The 14,638-nt window shown below is 46.1% G+C and overlaps 1 protein-coding gene across 4 annotated transcripts in view; it reads right to left on the bottom strand.

The window, feature by feature from the left end:
- The window catches only part of FAM234B (family with sequence similarity 234 member B), a 27,392-nt gene extending 12,754 nt beyond the window's left edge, over window positions 1-14,638 (bottom strand). The window contains exons 1-5 of one of the 4 annotated variants that reach the window (XM_062586690.1): window positions 14,434-14,638; window positions 13,944-14,071; window positions 3,780-4,172; window positions 2,746-2,844; window positions 82-270 (exon numbers count right to left, since the gene is read on the bottom strand). In XM_062586690.1, the coding sequence (XP_062442674.1) occupies window positions 82-270; window positions 2,746-2,844; window positions 3,780-4,041 (550 nt within the window). In that variant the 5' untranslated portion in view covers window positions 4,042-4,172; window positions 13,944-14,071; window positions 14,434-14,638. Of the gene's footprint in view, window positions 1-81; window positions 271-2,745; window positions 2,845-3,779; window positions 4,173-7,209; window positions 7,270-9,760; window positions 9,801-13,943; window positions 14,072-14,433 lie in introns of those variants that run through there. The other 3 variants (XM_062586699.1, XM_062586682.1, XM_062586709.1) reach the window with 3 other exon arrangements.

Below are 14,638 nucleotides of genomic sequence, written 5' to 3'. Positions count from 1 at the left end.
CACTGAATTATTCTTGCTTATTAGTCCTTTAAAGAAAAGAAAAAAGCAGCATCTTTCTAACATGCTGGTATTTAACTTTACCTGTGGAGGCACTGAGAAGGCTGAGGAGTTTAGATGTTCCTGTCACAAGGCAGACGGGCTCTGCAGGTGCTCCTAGTGACAGCCCTTTGCACTGCACGCTCAGAGTCTCCTCAGGAAGGTGGATGGACCACAGGGTGCTGCCATTCATACCAGAGAGGGCCATCACAGTCACTGAAGGTCTAGAGACACCTGGAAGAGACAGGAGGGAAAGAATGAAATCCCTTGGCATCAAAGACTAGGTCCATATTGCCTTTGGTCTTTATGTTTGAGTTCCAGCTCTAGCTCCTGGAACTAAGCAGCTCAAGCCAGCCACATCAACACTGCTTGAAAACAAAGGTCAAATCCCACATCATGGCTGAGTCTCTCTGCCTGTGGAGCCTGACAGTGACTTCCAGATAAGAGTCGGGGTGTGAGCCAACAGGGCAGATAATCATGAAGGCTGGAGCTGAGCTCAACCATGAGATGTGGTCAGGTGAATGCAGAGGAACCAAGATCCTCCTGGGACTAGTCTGCTCAGTTGTGCTGATTTTCTAGTATGCAACATACTGCTGTCAAACCACACTAAGCTCCTGATCCTTATGATCCTTTCTCCCTCAAGACAACAGCTAGCACTGAGGGGAAGCCTTAAGTGATTCATAGGGCAGCAGCCTTCTCTTGAAAAGGGCCTAGGTCATCTGTATTTCTGGGGCAGAAGGTGATTGACAATCTGAGTACTTTTTCTTTTGTTTTCCAAATGATTTTTTGTGTTTCAAAAACAGTTTGTCTACAATAAATTGGTGTAACTTGGGGTCTTTTTCTAATTCACTAGTTGGCGCAATCCATAATCCACCTCAGAATGGAAATCATCTGGCTCATGCTGAGGGGATTCCTCAGCCCAAGTTCTTATCACTCGGTAGGTAGGGACCAAGAACATCCCCTCAATGCATTGCTCCTCAATGCAGCTCCTAGCTCTTGTGCACGTGGGCTGGATAAGCTGCTAATGATGCCATAGCTTAGTCCATCAGGTACCTATTCAAAGCTTGTCTCTACAAGGCACTGTATGAATGCTCTGAGTACAAGCTGCAGGAGGGCTGATGTCCAATAACGTCAGTGTAGGATTGTGATATGCTTACACCTGCTTCAACATCTGTTTTGTCTCTGCTAGCTATAGCCCAGGATGCAGCTATGTATGGTTAGTTCCAACACTTGGAGCATGCTGAGAACTGTACGTATGTCTATGATGGAAGATAAACAAAATGCAATTACAAAATACAGAGCAGAAGGACAACCTTTACAAACTGAATGCAGCCTTTATGTCAACAGTATCTCGCTCTGATTCTTTCTTTTTAAATCTACTGTACAGTTTTCTCTTTGCCTGTGGGTTTCTTTCTGTAGAATTTTCTGTGAAATACTCAGGGCCTTCTTGGGCCATGGTGGAGCAGTATTTTCCCTTTCCTCTAACTATGTTTTTTATTATCCCGTTTCTTGCAGAACCAAGGCACTGAATGTATTGTCATTTTTCTCCCACAAGAGTTCGCTTTGGGTTGTGCAATGTGTTCTTGCTCCTGAACATGTCTCCAGGACTGAACAGATTTCGCATAATCTGAGGTGAAGCCAGGCTGGGGAGGTAGCAAGCTCCAGGACTTCAGAAGCCATAAGCAATAGCACACCAGACTCGGCAGCCCCTATATGACAATGCCAGCAACACAATCAGTAGTTTGCTGATGCATTATTTGTTGTGTGAGAGTTATCAGAGAAAGTAAAAGTAGCAAAAAAGAAGTAGAAGGGTGATCCCTACTACAAAGGCAGGCACACTAGCTTCCATACCATCAGGCAATCTTCTGTCTATGAATTAACAGCTCCTGTCTGGAGCCTGGCAAGGGTACAAAGTGCCCTGGATACAAGAGGCAGGAGGGGAAGAATGTCTCCTGAAGCACCAATCTACAGCTGCTCTAAAAAACAACAGAATCACCACATTAAGAGAAATTCGTCAAGCCTTCTTAGGTCCCAGGGAAGATAGGGAATCAGAGCAACTACAGGGAAAAACATCCATCATCCTCCAGACTGGCAAGCAACTGAGTAGTTCAAAGGAACCGCAGCACTCCAGCTGTCAACTCTGCCATCACTGCTCCTATCTCCAATTATTTTAGTAATGCCCAAGACACTCGACTAGAGATCAGAAAAGAGGGACTAGTTCACTCACTGTCTCTGGATCTCCTCTGTGACCTCTGTCAAGGCACTCTCTCCACCTCCATCTTCTTGCTTGTAAAATGGAGACAGCAAGACTGAGCTCCTTTGTGAGGGGCTTTGAGAATTACCAAACGAAATAAAATTTACTCCTAATTGCTACTTGGAGTGATGTTTTTCAGGTGGCTTTACCCCTGCTCCCAGACGAAGTGCTGCTCAAATACAGGACAAAGAGATGGACCTGCCCTGGATCGATGAGCTCTGATCAGAGCTCATAGAAAATAGATGGCTCTGATCAGAAAGGAATTGGGAGTACAGCTTGAAATGAAAATTATGAGCAGTGTGACAAAGCACTGGCACGGCACAGCAGCCATTATAAGGAAATCTAAAAAGGATAATGTGGTGGCTTTGCAAGTTGCACAAACAGGAATATACAAAGGTCTGTACTGAAAAGTATCAGAGATGGAAAGAGGAACAGAAAGGAGCTGTGGTGCTTACCCATGACACTGGCATTCATCAAGGCTGTGAAGACAATGAGGATGTCAGGGAGCCCATCACCGTTGACATCGCACAGCTCCAGTGGGGATAACACACCACCTGCAACAGTCCGAGAGGATTACCGCATTGATGTCAAAATGGCCACCGAGCCCAACGGCCACACCAGGAGCTGAGGGCTGGCCCAAAGGAAGAGACTCATGGAGAGACAAGTCTCATGGAGTCTGTTTGGTAACTACCAATGCCAGGCAGCTCCCACAATGACTAGATCTTTCATTGTATGAGAAAGCAAAGACCCAGCATCTAGGTCAGAGAAAGGAAAGGGAAAAAACAGAGTTGCTGATAAAGATGTCTGCTTCCCACCTCACTCTTTGAGGTGATATGGGAGTCACACACCTGATCAGAGACCCAGATTTAGAAGCTGGGGGCAGAAAGAGGGGAGGGAGAGACATATCTAGACCCGGCAGAAATTATTTTACAAACCACTGCTTCAGAGGTCAGAATGGGAGACACTTTAGAAATGTTACCAATGGTCGGTATAGAATGACAAAAAGATCACAAATGTTGATTTATGGATTCGAGCAAGGCAAGAAGACAAAAGAAATAAGGTTAGTTGAGCCAGTCAGCAGACACAAAGACTTCTATCCCTCTCCTCCCTAGTGCACACACTTCAGTGTGGAGGTGCTGCTGAAACACAGGAACTAGAGAGGGAGGCAAAATGTTTTAAAATGGTCTGGGCCATCTCTATCTGGAACACAGAGTACCATCCGGACAAAAAGGCAGGATGGGAGGATGCTTTTTGGTGTTGACAGAAATGAGATTCGGTTGCACTATTATCTACTGATGCCAGATGTCACAGGCTTCAGCTTGAAGAGTAAGCAGGACACAGCCACCTGTGTGTTACCTCAGAGCATCTGCGGTGGTGAGGAAAGGTCTCTGCTCTGAGCTGGCTTTCTCAGATAGGTCTCTCCCGCCGATGCCCAGCCTGGGAGCTGCCACCTCCCCCACGCCAGATGCTGCTCCTGGAGGTTTCTCACCTGCTCCCTGACCTAGGTTGCGGATCCACGTGTTATGCAAGTCTCTAGGGGGACAGGGAATTAGAAATGCACACACCAACACCAGAATCATTGAGATCACCACAGTGAGCAAAAAGACCGCTGTGCGCAGGTAAGGCATGAGGGAGGGAGCAGACTTCTGCTCCAAACTCCCGGCTGCCTCTGAAGGATAACTCTCAGGTGCACTCTCTGACGTGTGTTGCTTTGTCATCCCAACCTCCACATCAGAGTCAGGGTCCTGCATCTCCTCGGGGGGGCTCTTCCCATTCTTGACCCCCCCGTTCTTCTGTATGTTGAGCACCAGGTCATCTTCACTTTCATCACTATCAGCCTGAGTGAGGGGATCGTACTCCCCAAGGTCTGGGCTCTTTTTTCCTGAGGAAAGAAATGGAGAAAGATAATAAAATATTAGCTCCTTGCTTTTTCAGGGTCTCAGTGGAGAAAATGCTGCAGAGCACAGCAATGCAGAGTAGTCTCAATTTTGAATGGATCCAAGGGAGAGATGCAAGAGAAAAAAACAGAGTCCATCTATATTTCAGAGTAGCAGCTACAGGAGAAGCAATGCTAATAGTTTATTTCCCCAAAATAAAGATATACATACATAAATATACATATATGTGCATATATGTATATGTAATCCATGATTTATTTAATTCCTTTTAATATTTTCCTGTTCGGTAATGAGACATACTAACGTGAAGTCATGCTTAACCCTTTCAGTACCTACACCTCAACAGTCTCTTGCGTTCAGACTCTGAACTCCTTTAGCATTTGCCAAACTCTAATCCTGATACAGCCCCTCTTCATTTTTAGGCTACATCCTCCAGTGGGAGCCTTCCTCTGCCATTCACTTTTCCCTTGTTCCTCCTGCCTGGTAGAAGCAGCACCACTGCATTTTCTGTCCTGCTTTAAAAAGGAGGGAAAGATGACAGTAGGGCTTAAGCACTGAGTATCATTTCTCAGCAGCATTGGTAAAAATAGGTATAAGTTCCCTGAGGATGAGGGCAAAGTAAGCTATTTTGGCATTTTGGGTAAGCAATGTTCTGGTTTCCAACAGGATCAAGGCTGCTCCCCTAAGACACCACCTTCTCTGCATGGCTCAGCATTGGGAGAGGGAGCACTCCAGCCCCAGCAGTAGGATATCTCAGTGCTCCTGTCCTGTTCCTTCCTGCTCCCATCATCAGGGACAGCATGTGCCCAGCCTGCTGAGATAATATGGCACTGATGCCTTCAGGTGGTGGAACAGGAAAGCAGCTTAGCTCTAGAGGGCTTTTAACCTCCTGCCACAATGCCTGACACAGACAACTTCTTCCCTAAGCTCCAGACAGCGGGAGGGACAGGGATGAGGGCAGGTGCAGAGCCTGGCTGCAGACACTGGCATGAGGCCAGTGCCATCTGCTTATGGGGCTGGGGAGGCAAGATCATGCTGTCTCACTGCCCTGAGCTACGAGTGGAGGATCACGTCTGAGGGAGCTGCCCTGAGCCACCAACCTGGGCATGAAGCCATGGCTACTGCTCTGAGGTTTGCAGCGATTTGGTCTATTTCTCTTGCTCTCCTGTTCCAAAGTGGGCCTTTGTTATCCCAAACATCTGTCTCACTTTCCTTTGCCTGAAGCTGACCTGATCCAGGAGCTAACTTGTGCCTGAACACGCTTAAAGTAATGCATGAAAGGCACAAATAACAAGCAAAAATACACAGTTTCAACCATTCTCAGACATTAAGAGGATGAGAAGGCTTTACCAAATGGAAATTAAAGGGCTCTCCTCATTATTCTTACTATACTAGATCATACACTTTATTTTTCCATTGAAGGTAGTTACACATATACTACAACATCCAGACAGTGCAACACACTAGAATCTATTTTGCAGGATTTGGATATCATTTCTTTACCAGAAACGTTCAAGCAGCCTTAAAGGCAGTCTTAAAACAAAAGACCAACAAACCATCAGACCCATCTGAACTTTGCCTACCATCTCATGATGGGGAGTGCGTGGTGGAAGGGCTTCCCATCTCATTTGGAAATGATGTTTAGTGTCAAATTTAGATGTAAGAAAAACTGTCAATCCCAGTAAAAGCCAATGCCCTGTTGTAAGTTCAAGCAAGTAGGGCAACACACCCACACTTAATAGAGGGAAATGAGAGCCAGTCAGATCACATATCTACACTGGGCCCTTCTTTTCCTAACTATGTGTTTCCACAGAAGACTTGCATCAAAATAACCCAGTGCACACACACACTCCAAAATGTTATGCCTGGTAGAGGTAAGGAGCCCAATAAGATACTGATTTCTATGGGACAGTCTAGTGTATCCCTGCCCAGCACTGCACTGTCACACAGATGTGTCTTGTAACAGCATGCATGCAGAGCGAGTGCATTTCGGGAACAGTCTTGGTAACAACCCATCTTGACTCCATCCCATGTGCAGCATAGAAGCTTGCTGACCTCAGTGGCTCACAGCGCACTGCTCACAGAAATTGTCATGAGAGAGAAGTGCAGCTTTCCCAGATCTCTACACATACAGTGGGGCTGGGCTGACAAGCTGCTGAAAGACAATTCAGTGAAAACAAAAAGTTCCACTGAGAACTTATGGCAGAGTATTTACATCATCTCTCTACAGATCTAGATGTGCCAGTTCAAGCAAGGTCAGTGTAGTATGAAAAGCTAATAATGCTGGCCCAAGAGTAAATGGGTATTTCAGCCGTTTGTCCTGAGAAGTCAAAGGTAACAGTTCTCGTGTTAATCACGTTGCTCTTGGTTTCAGAAAGTGCAGTGCTTGAAACATGTTAGCCCAACAGCAAAATTACACTTCTGAGAAACTGTGATTTATTTAGTTATTTTCATTCCAGACAGTCAACTCAGAGGATTGAAAGCTGCTCTTCATCTTTGGGGCAACTAAAAACATTGATAGGAATGAGTTATATTTTGAACATTTTCATTTTGCATCTGTAAGAGACAAAACAAACCTTGAAACTGAGGCTCATCCAGTCCTTGAACTAGCTGGGATTGAGATATGGGGACATCTGCAATGGTGTCAAACATCACAAATGTCCTGTAGCAGGGACACCTTTCATGCTGAGAACCAGTTAAGAATCCCAATCCGTTTGTCGGAGGCTAAAAATGGCTACATAGGCTACACAGCAATAACTTAAGGCTTTTAGTGATCTGCACAGGACAGGCACCACTGATTTATAGGAAAACAATAATGCACTAAGCTGTTCAGTCTTATTTAACATCTAAGCCTAACTGGGAACTAGAAACTGGGATTCCTCCTATCTTTTCCCCAAAGCATAGTTGGTACTCCAAAGCACACTCACTCAGTACTAAGTCACGCATGAAATGCAGTGCCATTTTTTAAAGCCATAAAAAGGGAAGATAGTGCCCTTCAATAATAGCTGTTGGAGCACTCACCTAGGATGTGGGAGACCCAGTTGCAACCTCAGTGGATGCAAACATTAATCTCCCACTGTTTGGAGAGTGTCCTAACAAGCGATCTGTAGCTGTTCCAGGAATGCACTGGGAGGACTGGCAAGGGCATGCTCAATCCAGCCTCTTGAGGCTGTTTGGTGGTGCAGAGAATAAATAACTCATGATTCGACTGGCTGAAGAGAGAGATCAGAAGGAATGCAATCCATCAGAGTTTTAGGTCACTGGGTGTGGGAAGGAGGGATACAATACCTGGCTTCCACTAATCACTCCTAAAATGATTTTTAAACAGAGAGACATAAAGAGCAGTATAGGATGTATGAAAACAATTGTAGTCTCACTTCATGCAGAGAATTATGATTTAAGAAACACTCTAGAATTAAAATCTGTTCCTTTCAGGTCAGCTCCATGACTCAGACTGTTTGTCCATCAAGAGATAGCTGAAACTGCTTTTGTTGTAAGTGAACGGCTTTCAGAAAATCCTGTGAAATTTTCAGTTTTCCAGTGATAAAACAGTGGTTTCCAGCCAAAGGCCTGTAGGTTACAAGCAACCTGAGGAACACTTGCTTGTGGTCTGTGGCCAAGTTACTGGTTATATGGCCCTGGATTTTTTTTTGTCAGCAACTGGAAAAAAAAGTAAATACTGAAGAGGGAGATTTTTCAAGGCCAGAAAGGAGAGAAAATAACCCAAACTTGTTGACTTTTAAGGGTAGTTGAATCCAAATCAAGCTTTATGCCTTTGAAAATCCCCTATGCATTTGCCTAACCATACTTCTTGCACAGGCAGCTCTTTGGCTATTGTAGCAGTACAATGTGACCTTTTGTAGAAGAAAAGATGAATCATGTGATCATGAACTGGAAAGGAGGCATCTGTGAGGTGATCTGTGTTGGAATCAGGTCCAACTCATAATGAAATGTTCTTTTCTAGTGCTGACAACTTGAAAGATATTAAACTGTCATCAGTTCCTTTACTTACTGGAAAGGCTTTTCTTTTGCAACTTTCAGTGCATTATCCCAATGATGACCTACTGCTATCTAGTTCTAGCATCCTTTGTACTTGTACTTGTTTCAGGCTTCTGTTTTTTTTTTTTTTTTTTTTTTTTTTTTTAGTAAGGAGTTGGCAGGCAGCAGTCACTGGGTACAGCAGACATGTTTCCAAGCCCACGGGGAGATAAGTTGCCATGTACACATACTGATGTAATTAATTTAATGAGATGCAGAAGAAAAAAACAGCTGTAGGAATAGGCTTTCTGCCTTCTCATTGCTGTTGAAAGCTGTATTTTTAGAGAAGGTAATCATAAAAGTAAGATATCAGATACACAGTTTAACCAAAGGATTGACAGAAGAACTGTCTTCTTAACTGCAGCTATGAGGCCTGCGCTTGTTCCCAAATTAGTGTCTCCCAAAACACAGATACCAAATAGATCATCCCAGCTCTAGAGATCCAGGAGGAGATTTGTACTTGTCATTGTAGAGTTCCTCATTGCTCACATGCAAACATGTACACTTTTATCCACTAGTCTGCACTTTTCCTAATAAACTTCTTGCAGGACACATTCCTTTCCAATTAGCCAAACAAGTCTTTCATAACCAGGAAGAAACTGAATAGCAAGCAAAACTTCTTAGAGCATAAAACACTACATTAATTAAAAAATAATGACAGTCGAAGACCACCTATATGGATTGCTAAATGCTGTTGGGCAGGACCTTGCAGATATTACTGCAACCTTCACGGACCGATGGAGGAGGAAAGCACCCCCTGCCCAGCGGTTTCTGCTCCAAAGCCCCCATGGGAGCTGCAGAAAGACGACAGTGCTGATGACAGGGATGAGCCCGCACCCCAGCACCCGGGTGCTGCTTTTGTCCCAGGGCTGTCCTCAAGGCAAGAACTGGTGAGGAGAGATGATGAAGCACCTCCTCCGACTGGCACAGCGCAGCCATGTGCACTGGCACCATCTCCAGCAGGATCCTGCCAGTCCATCCCGCAGGCAACAATAAACTCACAAGATCTGGTTTCCCTGGGTATTTCTGTTCCCTTTCACCCTGCTCGCTGAAGAGAACGGCTGCTGTTCTGGTGCTGACTGCCTTATCTTTGAAAGATTTGATTTTCCCAAACAATAGTCCCTTTATGCTTGAATACCCTTTCATCTTGCTCAAGATGAAATTATCCCCACGTATTAGGCAGACTTTAAACATTAACCTGGATAACTGCAGCGACATTTGGCCTGCTTTTGCAGGGTAAAGAGTGAAAAGAGCGCACAGGGGTGGATCAGACACGGAGCCACTTGTCTTCCGCGCTGAGGGTGGTGGTTTGAGCCCTCGCAGTCGCTCCCCCGCCGCAAAGCAGCGCCCGGTGCGCCCCGGCCCGGCCGCCCCCCGCAGGCCGCCCCACCGCCTCCGCCCCCCAACGGCCGCATCGCCATGGCAACGCCCCCCCCCCCCCAAATGGGGGCCCCGCGACGCCGCAGCGGGGAAGACCCGGATGTGGCTGCTCCCGCGCCCCCTCCCCTCACGCGGGGGACGAAGACCCTCGTACCTGGCAGCTTCAGCGCCCGGGACAGCACCGTGGCCATGATGGAGAGGGGCACTGCGCATGCGCACTGCCTCCTTTCCCTCCTCCCCTTCGCGCTTTCCCGCGGCCTGCTGGGAAATGTAGTTCCGCGGCGTGAGGCGCCGCAGGGGCGAGCGGCTGCCGCACGGGGCGACGGGGGCCGCGCCGCTCCTCACCGCCGGGCCTCGCTAACGGCTTAGGCAGGGGTGGCGGGACGAGCCCTGGCCGCTCCCCGTCCCCGGCGTGGGGTTGAGATGGTGTGGGCGAGCAGGGCTGGCGCTTGCTTTCCAGCCGTTGTGCCCTCTCCCGCCAAGGTGGCCGCGCGCCCTGTCCGAATTCGGGATTCCCGCCCAAAGCAAGGTCCTTCGCGGGATCCACTGGCTGTCGTCTCCTCCGCGCTGTTCCAGAGAGGCAGAGCCCTGCGGGGCTGTCGGGGGTCCCCGGGGAGTCACTCTGATCCAACCTGCTGCAGTGAGGCAGGGCCAAAGCAGCGCAGGTTTTGTAGAGCTTGCACAAGGTGCTAGGTGCGCACAAGTACAGAAATACGCTTGTTGTGCTAGGTGGTTAGCACAGAAAGTGCCAGTCTTTAGAACTGTTCTTGATTATAAATATATGCCTTTATTCGTGGGAAATTTTTTGGTCAGAAGAAATCATATTTGTTGATTTTTTTTCCTTAGTTACAGTATGAAAGGTCTTTGGAAATCTGCCAAAGACCTCCCTGAGCTTTGCCACAGCCTTCTGCGGTAAGTGAACAAGTTTCACTCTCCCTTTTTCACAATGAGTAAGTTCAGCCAGGAAGGTTTTGTGGCTTTCACAAAGTTGCAAGGCCCCAACTTCCCGATTCCCAGTTTTCTTATACCCGCCATCTGACAACACCACTTCTTCAAGACATGATTTGTGTGAGAGCTCTTCAGCGATGACTCCTTTCTCACAGAAGAAACTGTTTTTGTTGGCTAAATATAACAAAAGAGAGTCAGACTGGCTAAAGTACACTTCATGTTTTTTTAGCATCTGCTGCTGCTGCTGCTTTCCTCCAGTTCAGGCGCTGTTCCTGCAAATGAAGTGCTTACCCTTTGCTGCTTGGATCTGAAACTCTTTAAATAATAAGGAAGGAGCAGAAGAGAGACACCAAGTGGTCTAGATGGTGGAGAGAGATTTTTTCCAGATATGAAATGAAAAGAGATGAAGAATTAGCTCCTGATCCAAAACCTGTTGGTACCAGTGGGAGTTTTTTTTTTCAGTGTTTTCATCAGGGTTCAGATTAGGACCTTCAAGGGAACAAGGGGGCATTTCCCAGATGGCAAAATCTGGAGAGGTCAAGGGAGTTGTTCTTTTTCCTTTTCTCTCTAAGTCTTTCTGAATATGGAGTCCTGTTCTATATGCCATTCCCTTCCTTCACTTTTTGATTTAAGAGCAGTGATGATTCGGTATCTATGTCAATATTTACGGGAGCAATCTTGGCTGCTTTGCAAGTCTCAGTTAGCAAATCATGTGATATACTGTGACAAGAGCTGTCCAGCAGAGAAGCTCTTTCTAAGAAAACACTTCTGGCACCAATTACAGCTGGGAGCAAGGATACAGGAAAAAACAGCCAGAAGCAGGAACTGGAAAATCTGGTGTCCTCATTTGTGATCTCTTGACATCTGGCACACAGACACACTGCAAGATCCCGTGTTTATAATGTTCATATGTTTGTGGGACAGTATAACTACACTTGAGTTCATGCATCTCCACAAAAATGTCTCTTTCCCCACTTCCTGACATCTCTATGAGGCTAATGGATAGTGAGGGCAAGGGATCTGTAGTGAATATTGATGCTTTTGAGGGACAGATGAATGAGCAAAGTTTTTAGTGAGAGTTTAATGATAAAAAAGCACGAAAAATTAAGTTTTCCTATTTTGTATTGTGAATATAAGCTGATTTGCATATAAATTGGACCTGTCAAGTGTATTAATACTGATCAAAAAGCTGTGAAAATAAAATTGATGTTGAAAATAAATCATTAATTTACGTGAATGTAGTGAAGTGTTGCTGTTCATTTTATTTATTTTTTCAAAACAATTTGGAAAAGCCAGATAGTGAAAAATGAGATACTTGGAGCTAAGTTTGGAAATTTGAGCCCTTTTGGTTGATAATGTCGTTGTTTAGAAAAAAATTACATGACAAAAAGCATAGCCACAGACTCCTCACTAGTATTAAGCTTGTGCAAGCCTTCTTTCCCCAGGTTGGCTCCTTTTTGTCCTGTCTAGGACAAAGACCCTGCTTGAGATAAATCTGTTCTTCCCTGCAGGATGCTTGGTTCCTGACCTGACCCATGCCTTTTGAAATGCCTGTGTGTTGGATGACGTGTAATAATCACCTGACCTACCCAATTTGTAGTGATATCTAGGGTTCAGCTAATAGGGCCAGTGCACAATATATTGCACTTGGCTCAAGAATGGCTGGCATGACACAGCATAAGGATATCTTTTCAGTATAACCTCTTAGTAACTTTTGTTGTCACTCTACCTGCAAGGAGAGGGGTGGTGCCCTTGAGTGGCAGCAGGAACACCATGTGTGGAGGTAACTACCTTGTGCAGAAATCCCTGAAAACGTGTTCTAGCCAAGCTTTCAGATTGCAGCTATTGTTTCTTTACCCTCTCCTTCTTGCTGGGACTGGCCATACAAAGTCCCCCTCCTCCCTTGCAGTCATAGTGTTCAGTTCTCTGCTAATGCAAATGGAGAATGAGGCTTGGGTAGGAGTACTGATTGGGCTGCAGTGAGGCAGAGTAATCGCTTTGTATGCCACTGCTTTGCTTCCTGCTGCCAGAAATTACAGACTTCTCTAGCTTGCTTGCACAAGCACACCTCTGGTTGCTCTTTGATTCAGAAAGAACCTGCACTAAAACTGTTATGAAAAGAGCTCAAGCTAGAGTTAATTGCTGTGCCAAGTCCTTCTGGGAGTTCATGTAGGTTCTGGCACATTTACATGATCAGACTGTATTCACAGTGACTCTGCTAGCACAGCCCTGGGTTTGTCAGATAGCCTCTGGGACAGTTAACATTCCTCTCTGCCAAGCTGCCTCCTGTGGGTGCTGCCAGATGCCAGCCCTGGTGACTCCCTGCTGATCCTGCCTTCTGCTTCCAAGATCAGGTGCCTTTAGCAGGGATACTCACTGGTGACAGTTTTTCTTCCTCCTTTGCAGCTCATGGTGGACTTTTCTGATCATACCCACCAAAAAGTAGTAAAGCTGTATGCAGTCTTCACAGAGTCCTTGCAATAACAGTGACCTTCCTGCCTGCTTTGTTGTGCTTGTCCCCTTCCCACAGGAAGAGTTCCCACAGGGAACTGGGGCTAGCAGCAGTGAGTTGTGCAGCAGTTGCAGGAGGATCATGAGAGAGTGTTGAACTTCAGAGCAGGGAAGATGACATTCAAGGAGGTCTGTATTTACCTCGCCCCTGATCTGATGCCTCCACCGAACAAGTATACAGGTCCCCAAATGTGAAGAAATTTGGTTGTAGGCAACCACAGGCACTTAATGGTCTTTAGCAAATCATTTGGGTGGTAGGTTTGGTCATTGCCTGTAATACTACAGCAGCCATAAAGGTAGCTCGGTGCTGAACCCCCATCTCATAGAGATATAGCAGAACCTATCTGTTTTTGCATCTGTGGGCTTTTCTGACTGTACAGAAGTAATGGACAGTACACATGTCCCACCTGCTGCCCTCCCTGCAGTGCCTTTCATCATGGGAAGAGCTTCTGCCTTGCTGTGCTTCGAGCTCTACTTGTCACTTTTTGGCCTTTTGTGTCAAAATCTCTGAGAGGTACAAGGTGCCCAGCTGTCTCACAATTCCAGCCTACTGGTGTGCACTGCATCTGTCTGACACTGATAGACTTGTCATGCTCTCACTCAGTGAGCCTGCCAAGCCCTCTCTGCCCTGAGGCATGGAGCCACTTGCTGCCAGCATGGCCTGTCACTAGGGAAGTCTCTGTTCTCTGTGCAGCCATCACACAGCAAACAAATGTAAGTTTAACTTGAAGAGGAAAGAGCCGTTGGGGTCAGACTGAAGGCTGGCTTCTGCTTCATGACAGTACCCTCCTTGCTTGTGGTATTTTTTTTTCAGAACTTATGAGAAAGTGTGTAGAAAATGGTGGCAGGAGTAATTCTGCTTTAGAAAGGACACTTACCTCTGCTTCAGTTGCCTGTGAGAGCCAGGAAACCTGTGAAGGAGGCATGGCTGACTGTTTTATGGAGAACCTGCTGGGAGCTGCTGTTGCTGGAGAAGCTGTTCTCAGCTGTCCTTTCTTCCAGCTGTCTGGAAGAGAGTAATAACCCATATTTTTGCAAACTTATTTTCTGTAAGCTAATGCTTTTACCTGCTCTTCTGCTTTCCTATCTCTCCGCTTTGCAAGGGCTAGCTTTGGCTACGTATGCTTGGCCAAGGGCTCTGTGCAGCTGAAACAACCTCTTTGCTCCCGTGGCCGGCTGAGACCCTCCGCAAAAGAGGATTCACATGAGAGCAGATATCACAATAAACAGGAAATGCTTTTTCAAACAATTAAACACAATCAAGCAGTGAAAGCTAATGGAAAGAAATAATAAAAACATGTGAAAACAGGAAAAGCAACTCTAGCACTTCTAGCAGGTGCCAAATGGTCAAAGCCTTCTGGTACTTACAGCAAGTACATTACAGGCAAGTTCAAGTAGTGCAGATGATCCTCCAGTTTCTAAAAAGCCCGCCCAGACAGTAAAAGCAGTGCTAGTCCTGAGTCTACCCCAGCACTAACAAAATGCCAAAAGATAGTCAGAGCTCTGCAAAGCTTTCAGCTCTGCAGCCTCAAGGCTGTGTGGTGTGTCCATGTGCAGTCACAAGGGCACGAAT

This window comes from Rhea pennata, chromosome 1 (assembly GCF_028389875.1).
Source record: "Rhea pennata isolate bPtePen1 chromosome 1, bPtePen1.pri, whole genome shotgun sequence".
In the NCBI taxonomy this organism is placed as follows: domain Eukaryota; kingdom Metazoa; phylum Chordata; class Aves; order Rheiformes; family Rheidae; genus Rhea; species Rhea pennata.
The sequence above is the reverse complement of the archived record's forward strand: the minus strand, read 5'-3'. Positions and strand labels throughout refer to the sequence as shown.